This window comes from Salvelinus alpinus, chromosome 10 (assembly GCF_045679555.1).
Source record: "Salvelinus alpinus chromosome 10, SLU_Salpinus.1, whole genome shotgun sequence".
NCBI classification, from domain to species: Eukaryota; Metazoa; Chordata; class Actinopteri; order Salmoniformes; family Salmonidae; genus Salvelinus; species Salvelinus alpinus.
The window spans coordinates 61,977,641-61,988,234 of NC_092095.1; the positions used below are offsets into that span (position 1 = coordinate 61,977,641).

The 10,594-nt window shown below is 41.8% G+C and overlaps 2 protein-coding genes across 2 annotated transcripts in view; both read left to right on the forward strand.

Moving 5' to 3' along the window:
* LOC139532514 (adhesion G-protein coupled receptor G7-like) overlaps positions 1-1,988 on the forward strand; it is a 73,199-nt gene extending 71,211 nt beyond the window's left edge. The window contains exon 8 of the transcript XR_011666589.1: positions 1,915-1,988. The gene's annotated coding sequence lies outside the window, so the exon portion shown is untranslated. The remainder of the gene's footprint in view (positions 1-1,914) is intronic.
* LOC139532960 (adhesion G-protein coupled receptor G7-like) lies at positions 1,360-7,530 on the forward strand. Its single transcript, XM_071331105.1, has 11 exons — positions 1,360-1,454; positions 1,556-1,689; positions 1,915-2,028; positions 2,489-2,658; positions 3,704-3,856; positions 4,010-4,122; positions 5,189-5,520; positions 5,762-5,843; positions 6,303-6,461; positions 6,705-6,864; positions 7,100-7,530. Exons 1-11 carry the CDS (start codon positions 1,360-1,362, stop codon positions 7,310-7,312), a joined length of 1,725 nt encoding a protein of 574 aa, XP_071187206.1. The 3' UTR covers positions 7,313-7,530.
* Positions 7,531-10,594: the final 3,064 nt, after the last annotated feature.

A 10,594-nucleotide genomic window follows, 5' to 3' on the forward strand; every position in this document is an offset into this window, starting at 1 on the left:
ATACCTAACCCTGGATCTCACATTCACAGTACACACCACTACACTACTATACCTAACCCTGATCTCTGATTCACAGTACACACCACTCCACTACTATAGCTTACCCTGGATCTCACATTCAGAATGTATATTTCATGTTTGCATGTTGAAATGTATTTTAATTTGATAGGGAATTTCTGCAATTCCACCATCAAGGATGGATTCTCCTTCCCCAGAACAGTGGTTGGCTGGTCTGCTTATACAGATAAGTTATGTGATGAGAATACAACCAGTGGTATGTTACTTTTATTCACCTGAAATGGCAAATATGTATTCGTCTTTTACAGTCCTAATTAATGTTGTGTTAGGTAACACAAAATCTTGAGTATCTTTTTATCTTGGTTCCTCCAGCTGGTTTACCAAAATCCTCAGCAAGATGTTTGAATGACACTGGATCTCCGATGTTTGGTTCTCCTCACATTCTGCAGTGTGAATTTACCCTCAGTGACATTCAAGGAAATGTAAGTCAATAAGCATATTTTTTATGATCCTGATTTATGACCGGTCTCGGTTTTGCATTCTTCTCTTTTTCTCAATTACCTCAACTACCTCATACCTCAATACCGGTACTCCTTGTATATAGGTTTGTTATTGTTATTTTATTGTGTTACTATTTCCTCAGGTGCTAATTTTCATACTTTTTACCTCTACATTGTTAGAAAAGGGCTAGTAAGTGAGCATTTGTATCTGTTGTATTTGGCACATGTGACAAATCAAATTTGATTTACAGTTATTATCATGAGTCAATCTTACAGTTTGAACAACTGGCTCTTACCTTCAGCTCATGTATTCTGTTCCTTTATTCTGCTTGACAGTTGATGAGGAACACAATTGTTTTATTTCTTGTGTTTTACATTACATTGAATTTGCATATATTTTTGTACTTTTTTGTACTGTCCCCTGTTTGGAATTGAACCCACAACCCTGGCATTGCAAGTGCCACAGTTAGTACTGGCAATTGGAATATCCAAATGTACTCACAGTTCAGGATGTTGCTGCCACTTATAAAATGTTCTGTTGAAAAACAATACTCAAATAAAATATAAATCCTTGTCTGTCTCTATTCAGATCTCCAGCAGTTCAGGTGATTTACTACAGTTAGCCTTCAGTACTCAGATCTTGACCTCCCAACCAGAGCAGCTGTCAGCTGACAACATCACCACAGCAGCTCAGATAGTTAACACACTGCTTCTGTCTGCAAATATCACACAGGTACAAGATGTTTTGAAATCAAGTCGTACTATGACATGTTCTGGAGAGAAACGTGAGGTTGTTACTGCAGTGACTTGAACACTTGAGGGTCATCCCCTGGTTTTGATTATGTTGCAGGACATCGCAGTGGCAGCTGTAACTACCATCAGTCAGCTGCTGCGTACCAGTGAGGAGAGTACACAGGAGAGAGACACTGTCCAGAGGTGTTTGTGTTTCTGCATATGTTTGAGTATGTGTGTACGTGTGCCTCAGTGCGTGTCTGCATGGTGCATGTAAACTAATGTTTTTCTGTGTTCTCTGCCAGCCTCACAGAGACCCTGGAGAAGTTTTCCCTGGACCAGCACAGTAATGTATCATTGGTGGTTCAGCCCAACCTGGCAGTCCAGTCTGTCCAAGTACCAAGTGACTCAGTAGGGATCCAGTTTACTGCTCTAACTGGTGAGTGTGACTGCTAGTGAACCTGCACACTGTAATTTAAAGTGATAGTTTGTATCTGTGTTAAAATAACAGACTGGTTCAAACAAAACAACAATTCAAAAGTTTCTCCTCTGTTGGTCAGTAAGGTTTGGTATGGATTTGATTTGTTGTACTACAGACAAGTACAGAAGTAACACTATATTGTTCTGCTTTAAATGTTTAAATCAGTTTAATCTCTGTCTCCAGGAAGATCTGGTAATTTTGTGGCCAACAGAATTCATCTCAACACCAATACCTCTGAACTGATAGCTGACAAAGGAGGTTCTGCCGATGTCCAGATTGTTATGAAATTCCGACCAGGTGAGCCAATGTTGGTATGCAAACATAGTGTATAAACTCAAGCTTCCTTATACCGCTTTCACAGACAGCGCTTAACTGCTCTTTGTGGTTGCCAAAATCAGGTAAACAGAGTCACATGAGATATGGATAAGTAAACTAATGAGAAGTCATTTGGCTTTCACGATAAGCCTACAAGGCAAGGTCAAGCTACTCATATATATAAAGTCCTGATATGAAAACATTCTCTCTCGCTCTCACGCGCGCTCAATTAAATTAAAATGGTTTTATTGGCATGGGAAACATATATTTACATTGCCAAAGCAAGTGAAATAGATAATTAACAAAGGTGAAATCAACTTTAAAAAATGAACTGTAAACATTACGCTCACAAAAGTTTCAAAGGAATAGAGCCATTTCAAATGTCATATTATGGCTATGTACAGTTTTATAATGATGTCTCTCTCTCCCTCACTACACTCAGTTTCACGTAGTAAAAACACAAACCAGTCCATTGGTTTTGTGCTCTACCAAAACGACCGGTTCTTCAGGTCCAGTGCTTTCAGTGCTTCTTCAGGGACCAGCAGAAGGGTCATCTCTGCTAACCTGGGACAAGTGTCTGGGTTACATGTTGAGATGCTCTTCAAGCCCACAGTAAGATTTCTGATGGAATCAGTAAATGCATAGTGGTCCAAATTATCTTGGAAACACAATGGGAAGTTATCCATTATCTAAGTCAGGGGTAGGCAGCACAGTTCCTGGAGTTCCCCAGGTATTGCAGGATGTTGTTCCAACTAGGCAATACACCTGACCAACTAAGCTATTTGATCAGTTCAGTGATTGCCTAAAGTCAGCACACCTGGTCTTCCAGGTCGTTTAAATCAAAACATGATGTTGTCAGGATTTGGCCAGGATAGTTTCCGGTTTTGGTCACTAGATGCCCCCATTGTGCTTTTTTGACTCTTTTGTTTTCCCTTATTTCCAGTTATTATTTGCACCTGTGCCTCGTTTCCCTTGAATGTATTTAAACCCTTAGTTTTCCTCAGTGTTTGAATGTTAGCACCCAGCCCCAGCCATGCTGTGAACATTTTTTACGCCTGTTGGAGTCTCTTGAGGTACTCTGGTTTTGTTCTCTTATTTATTTTTTGATTATTCTTTTGAGTTTTTCCCCTGCTGTACTTACCACTTTGTGGATTAACCTTGTGACTTGGAGGATATACCTTTTTCTCTTGGAATTACTTTTGACGTTGTGGATTTATATTCTTTGCCTGAAGAACTTTCCTTTTTACTTTATTAAAACACCGTCTCAAGTACTGCTGTGTCTGCCTCATCTTCTGGGTTCTGCCGACTATTAGTGGCTCAGTTTGCTAAGTGACTGTTTCTCTCACCGGAGACACGAGTTCGTAACTGGGTCCTCACAGATGTGCCTGTGGCCCTCCAGGACCAGGGTTGCCTACCCTTAAGCTTCAATGGATAACTTAGATCATCAGCCATAAGGAACAAGGAAGCATATTTTGGCCAGTGAACAAGGAAGCACATGTTGTATTGTATATAATATAATCTATAAAATATATATATGTGCTTAATGACCTATTATACTTCACAATTTACTTTATGATTTTTTAAATTAAGAATACTGTGAATGCATGTGTTTTTCTGAAGGATTTACAGTGAGTTTGTTTCTGTTCTCACTTCTCAGGTTGTCCCCAACGCCTCCCTCTATGACTTTGCCTGCGTGTGGTGGAACTACACGTTGAAAGACTGGAGCACCTTTGGCTGCTCAAAAGTCAACCACTCAGCAGACGGCCTGCGATGTTTCTGTAATCACACCACTAACTTCGCTGTGCTGATGGTGAGTAGCTAGTTGCCCTAATCTCCCTTTTACTGACCACACTCTGACCTATGGTTTACATCAGCAGGATCCAGACCGATGAGGGCAATGACTTTCTATATGACTGAGACAGAAACTTAGTGTTGAAATGTATTTTTTATTTTCTTTCTACAGTCGTTCAGGAGGGATTTTAAATACGCTGAAGAGCTAGACTGGATCACCATATTGGGATGCTCCATGTCCATCATTGGGTTGAGTTTAACAATAACATTCCAGATCACAACCAGGTAAGATCCTAGAGGGTTCCAGAACCAATTCAAAATATACAATAAAATTCCAGATCGCAACCAGGTAAGATCCTACAGGGTTCCAGAACCAATTCAAAATATACAATAACATTCCAGATCACAACCAGGTAAGATCCTACAGGGTTCCAGAACCAATTCAAAATATACAATAACATTCCAGATCACAACCAGGTAAGATCCTACAGGGTTCCAGAACCAATTCAAAATATACAATAACATTCCAGATCACAACCAGGTAAGATCCTACAGGGTTCCAGAACCAATTCAAAATATACAATAACATTCCAGATTGTGTACCGTTAAGATCCTACAGGGTTCCAGAACCAATTAAAAATATACAATAACATTCCAGATCGCAACCAGGTAAGATCCTAGAGGGTTCCAGAACCAATTCAAAATATACAATAAAATTCCAGATCGCAACCAGGTAAGATCCTACAGGGTTCCAGAACCAATTCAAAATATACAATAACATTCCAGATCACAACCAGGTAAGATCCTACAGGGTTCCAGAACCAATTCAAAATATACAATAACATTCCAGATCACAACCAGGTAAGATCCTACAGGGTTCCAGAACCAATTCAAAATATACAATAACATTCCAGATCACAACCAGGTAAGATCCTACAGGGTTCCAGAACCAATTCAAAATATACAATAACATTCCAGATCACAACCAGGTAAGATCCTACAGGGTTCCAGAACCAATTCAAAATATACAATAACATTCCAGATCACAACCAGGTAAGATCCTACAGGGTTCCAGAACCAATTCAAAATATACAATAACATTCCAGATCGTTACCCGGTAAAATCCTAGAGGGTTCCAGAACCAATTCAAAATATACAATAACATTCCAGATCGTGTACCGTTAAGATCCTACAGGGCTCCAGAACCAATTCAAAATATTGGGTGCATCTCTGAAGCCCTTTGTCTGATCCAACAGGACTTGATAGGTGAAACCCACTATTAATGAACCAACACATCCATATCTACACATCTAACATCCCGAACATATTTTTGTCTATCACCTATCCCCAGGAAATCACGCAAAACCAACCCAACGGTCCTCTTAGTGAGCGTCTGCATGTGTCTCCTGATCTTCACCCTCCTCTTCATGTTGGGAGTGGACAACCCTCATAAACAGCTGGGCACCCCTGAAATACAGGAGGAAAACATTCTCCCCCCGTCCGACACACACACAGAGCGGGACAGAGGGCCCTGTACTGCAGTGGCGGTCCTGCTGCAGTACTTCCTGTTGGGGACGTTCACCTGGAACACGCTGTACGCCACACATGTCTTCCTGATGATCAGAAACAGCCTGGCCACCAGCCCGTCACACTTCACAGCCTATACTGTGGCCATCGGATGGGGTAGGATATCATGTAGAAAAATCAATTATTTTGTTTCTGAAGCTTTGGCTGACATTAGCCCTTGGCTCCTTGAACCAAAACTAACGCTAAGTGATATTTTCAGGCTCTAGTAAGCCTGAAATAGAACTTAAAAGCAACTTGTATAGTGATATGTCTTTAGAGGATGTATGTGTAGTGTATATACTCTGTACATGGCTGCATGCAAATCTACCAGGAAATAACATCATTCTCTGTCCTTTAGGACTGCCTGCGGTTGTGGTGGCTCTCACCTTAGGAATTAGTTACAGAGTGGATGATCCACTGGGTTACAGGCAGGAGGAATTGTGAGTCAATACTGTACTATACTACTACACTACTTCTCTGTACTATACTGTACTATACTGAACCGTACTATACTACTTCTGTATTACTGTACTGTACGGCCACAACTACACCTGAGTACTGTGATGTGCTGTACTGCAATTTTCTTCCTCTGTGGTTATTATATAATAGGTTCATTTTAAATTAAAGTGGGGCAAACGATTTATAAAATTGTATAACTCATGCTGTAAAAGGTTATCCCTGTCATTTTTTGTATACATGTTTATTATGCATGTGAATAATTGGCAATATTGAAAGTCAAAAATATACATAGAGTATATTAAGAATGATCCATTTTTTCCCCAAGGTTTCTTGTTTACTTATGCCACCCACCATGTTTGATTAAAACCACGTCCTTTAAATAACAGGCGTTTTGTCTGTCATAGAGTCCCACTCTCTAACTCATTCATTTGACCTCTCAGTTGCTGGCTTGCTGCCCTCGATCCAAAGGGGAACTTTGACTTCAAGCTGCCAATGTTTTGGGGGTTCCTGATACCTGTGGCGTTCATGCTTATTTTCAACACAGTGATGTTGATATATTTTGCAGTTACAACATACAAAACCAACCCACATTTAACCAGGTAACATTTTAAGGACACAAAGTAGGAAGTTGGAGTCACAAAGATCAGTCTTGATTTAAATGCCTGCTAACAAGCTTGTGAAGTTTAAACTGTCTTTCAATGAAAAGCCAATTATAAATAAGTTATTAGTAACCAAATCACAATTTAATGAGCACCACGCTCTAACCCACTCAGTCAATGGAAGCATAGTGTTATTATACAACAGCATTACAGCATTCTAACTATGTTGGTTATGTTTCCCAGTACAAGACACACATCGATGAAGAAGAAGTTCCTCAGTAGCTTTTCTCTGGCTGTGGTGCTCGGTCTCTCCTGGATCCTGGGCTATCTGTTGCTCATTACACAGAACCAGACCATGTACACCATACTCAACATCTCCTTCTGTGTACTCACCACCACTCAGGTAGTAAATATATGCACTCACTACTGTAAGTCACGCTGGATAAGAGCGTCTGGTAAATGACTAAAATGGAATCTATAAATACTATTGTACCACAGAATCCAGACATGATTTGAAAATTAGACACCTAGTAAACATAAATAAATTGAGCTGGTCTTTATGGAAACAATACCTTTTGTCCTTGTGTGTTCCTGAAAATACTTGATAACGTCTTTGTGTTTTTGCTTTCGCTCCACAGGGCTTGCAGATTTTCATTCTGTTCACAGCAAGAACAGGAATTTTCAAGAAAAAGATGTTAAGTGTTTTGAAGTCTGTCTCTAGCGCTGGGATCCCTCTTCACACTAGGAAGTTCAGTCTATGGCGAGGTGAGCAGAGTGATAAAGTAGAATCATACACACAGCAGGACACTGATCTGTCATTTCCACCTTGGTCCTCACAGACATCTAGCTGATGGGCTGCAAGTTCAACCTCTGTTGTAAAATATCTCATATACCTCCACTATTTTCCTATAATATACAATATAATACACAACATTTTGTATCAACGTATATTCACTGTGAATTCCCTCCGAAGTTGTGTTGTACAAAGATTTTTTTGGCACAAATACTGTATATCCTGAACATTTGTTCTTTATTAAATGTTACTGTTTTAAATAAATCGGATTATTCTCTTAAGCGGATGCTTGTAGTTATTCATAGCGAGGAAAAAACACAATTTTACACTATCTCTGAAAATAGATTTAGACAGTGTAGCCCAGGGGTGTCAAACAAATGTTCCCCTCGGGCCACATTTGGTCATTACCGAGGTCCGGAGGGACGCATTTAAAATTGATTAAGAAGCTCCGTCGGCCTGTACAGCACAGGCTGCAGCTGCCAGTTACATCTGTAGTAGAGGACTACAGGGCAACAAAAGCACGTCAGCCTATAATGCTGCGGGATATCAAGGATGAGAGGGTTCGCCAGGCAGAGATCGAGGTCAGTGGTCGCAAGTGGTCAATCAGCGGAGCACTCAGGGAGGCGGTGGGACAGCTGCAACACGGTGACGTTGTGTCGGTAAACCAAGACAGGCTGGGTCTGGGATCACAACCAGGTCAAACTGGAAGAAAGCAGATCCACAGTAGTGCTGTGGTGCAGATGGAGGTCTGAAAGGCTGAGAAAGCAGGAATGTCAGAGAGAGGTATGAAAGGCTGAGGAAGAAAGCAGGCATGTCAGATGGAGGTATGAAAGACTAAGAAAGCAGGCATGTCAGAGGGAGGTCTGAAAGACTAAGAAAGCAGGCATGTCAGAGGGAGGTCTGAAAGACTAAGAAAGCAGGCATGTCAGAGGGAGGTCTGAAAGACTAAGAAAGCAGGCATGTCAGAGGGAGGTCTGAAAGGCTGAGGAAGAAAGCAGGCATGTCAGATGGAGGTATGAAAGGCTGAGGAAGAAAGCAGGCATGTCAGAGGGAGGTCTGAAAGGCTGAGGAAGAAAGCAGGCATGTCAGATGGAGGTATGAAAGCCTGAGGAAGAAAGCAGGCATGTCAGATGGAGGTATGAAAGGTTGAGGAAGAAAGCAGGCATGTCAGAGGGAGGTATGAAAGGCTGAGGAAGAAAGCAGGCATGTCAGATGGAGGTATGAAAGGTTGAGGAAGAAAGCAGGCATGTCAGGGGGAGGTATGAAAGGCTGAGGAAGAAAGCAGGCATGTCAGAGGGAGGTATGAAAGGCTGAGGAAGAAAGCAGGCATGTCAGAGGGAGGTATGAAAGGTTGAGGAAGAAAGCAGGCATGTCAGAGGGAGGTATGAAAGGTTGAGGAAGAAAGCAGGCATGTCAGATGGATGACATGCCATCTCAGTGATGTGATGACTTACACCTGTTGTGTGTGAACCATCCCTCATGTTTGACATTAGCGGAGGGTTCTCAGGATGTACACTGACTGGTAACAGTGAGAGAAGGGCTGACATTGCGCATCAGCCCTTTTAAATGTGCACATGATCTGGCTCCTCTTAGCTGCCCAGGTGACGGTGAACCAGCTGAACCTGGTGTCCCACAGTGTGGTGGCTGCTCCCTACCAGTGGCAGTACCCCTACCTGCTCAGTATCATCCCCTCCCTCTTCAGCTTCATGGCCCTGCCCAAAAACAACATCAGCTACCTGGTGATCTCCATGATCAGTGCCGGCCTCTTCTGCATAGCGCCGCTCATCTACGGGGGTATGGAGATGTTCCTGGTGGCCCAGCAGCTGTACCACCACGGTGGCCCCCCTCTCACCATCCCTAATTGATAGTTGTAGGACTAATTGGAATCCTTTATACCACTCAGGAGGCTGTCCTGTCGTTTTCCTGGTAACCCTCTAACCTCCATTATCTCATCTCCTGGCTCTGGAGCCTGTGGACAGATTAAGACTTGAGTTGTCTGAGACTCCAGGGTTTAATGTTGACCTGTCCTGCTGCCTTTAGAAACCCATCCTCTTTATATCTCATCCTGATCTATGGAGCTGGCTGCCATAATATGTCCCCCAAAGGATAGTATGCTAGCTACTGTACCTCCAGTCTTAGCCATACGTTCCAATTATTGCTCCTTCCTCCACAAGTTTGCACTTGTTCACTGATTTGAAAGGAAATGACTGGAATAATAAATATGGTAGAAACTCCCACTAGTCTAGTGATGGACAACTCTGATGGGGGTGGGGACCACAAAACATCTGAACTCATCAGGAGGGTAGTAGCACCCACACATGCAGTCAGAGCCGGCACAAGCCTTTTGGGGGCCTTTTCTAATAATTTTGCCATGGGGTTCAGAGAAAATGTTTGCACTTTAACAACTCATTTCCTGCGATTCTACAGTACACATGTTGCCATAGGGTGGAGAGAAATGTGCAGTTTTTATTATGATATCTGAGTGAGAGTTTCTTTCAAAATCAATTAGGGCTCCCCTGTCGGTAATTCAACCATGATTACTACAAGTTTAGATCGCTGGCTAGACTATTTTACCAATTTAAAAAATGTATGAATGCTTTTTGATTTGTGGGTGAAGTAGTGAATGATTTCAGGAGAAAGGCGATATTATTGGGACATACCCATGACTAGGTCAGGGCATGATGTTGCCTAATGAGACATCCAGAACTGTAAAGGAACAGGGAAAGGGTTCAGAGAAGGCAAGAGCAGTGGTCAGATTGAGTCCATATGGTTGTGTGCTGGTGTCAATGCACATTTTAATCAAATCAAATTTATTTACAAAGACCTTCTTACATCAGCTGATATCTCAAAGTGCTGTACAGAAATCCAGCCTAAAACCCCAAACAGCAAGCAATGCAGGTGTAGAAGCACGGTACCTAGGAAAAACTCCCTAGAAAGGCCAGAACCTAGGAAGAAACCTAGAGAGGAACCAGGCTACGAGAGGTGGCTGTGACAGTACTCATCAATTCAATTGTTTCTAAATGATAGTTTTGGAAACCATGTTCTAGAGAAGTCTACCCTCTAGTGTCCTCACATTCTAATCCAGACCTCCAACCTCCAACCCTCCAACCCAGTTCCATTGTTTAAAATTCTTCCCCTCTAATCAGGAGATCTAATTACACATGCTGTAGTGGGAAAAAAATTATGTTTACCAAAACATGTACTGTACCTTCTCAGGTGCAACCAAGAATGTTTTGCATAGAGAAGGGTAATGCTATTGGTTGACTGGTCCTCACAATATCCATCCATGTGTATCTAATTTATTCATCCAGTCATATCTTATCTCTTTTCAAAGAATTTG

Excerpts from the sequence above, each read along its gene's own strand:
- LOC139532960 (XM_071331105.1), top strand. The coding sequence starts at position 1,360 with ATGTTGCAGGACATCGCAGTGGCAGCTGTAACTACCATCAGTCAGCTG. Across the intron at positions 5,521-5,761 it reads TACTGTGGCCATCGGATGGG|GACTGCCTGCGGTTGTGGTG; the intron begins GTAGGATATCAT and ends TCTGTCCTTTAG. Across the intron at positions 5,844-6,302 it reads GGTTACAGGCAGGAGGAATT|TTGCTGGCTTGCTGCCCTCG; the intron begins GTGAGTCAATAC and ends TTGACCTCTCAG.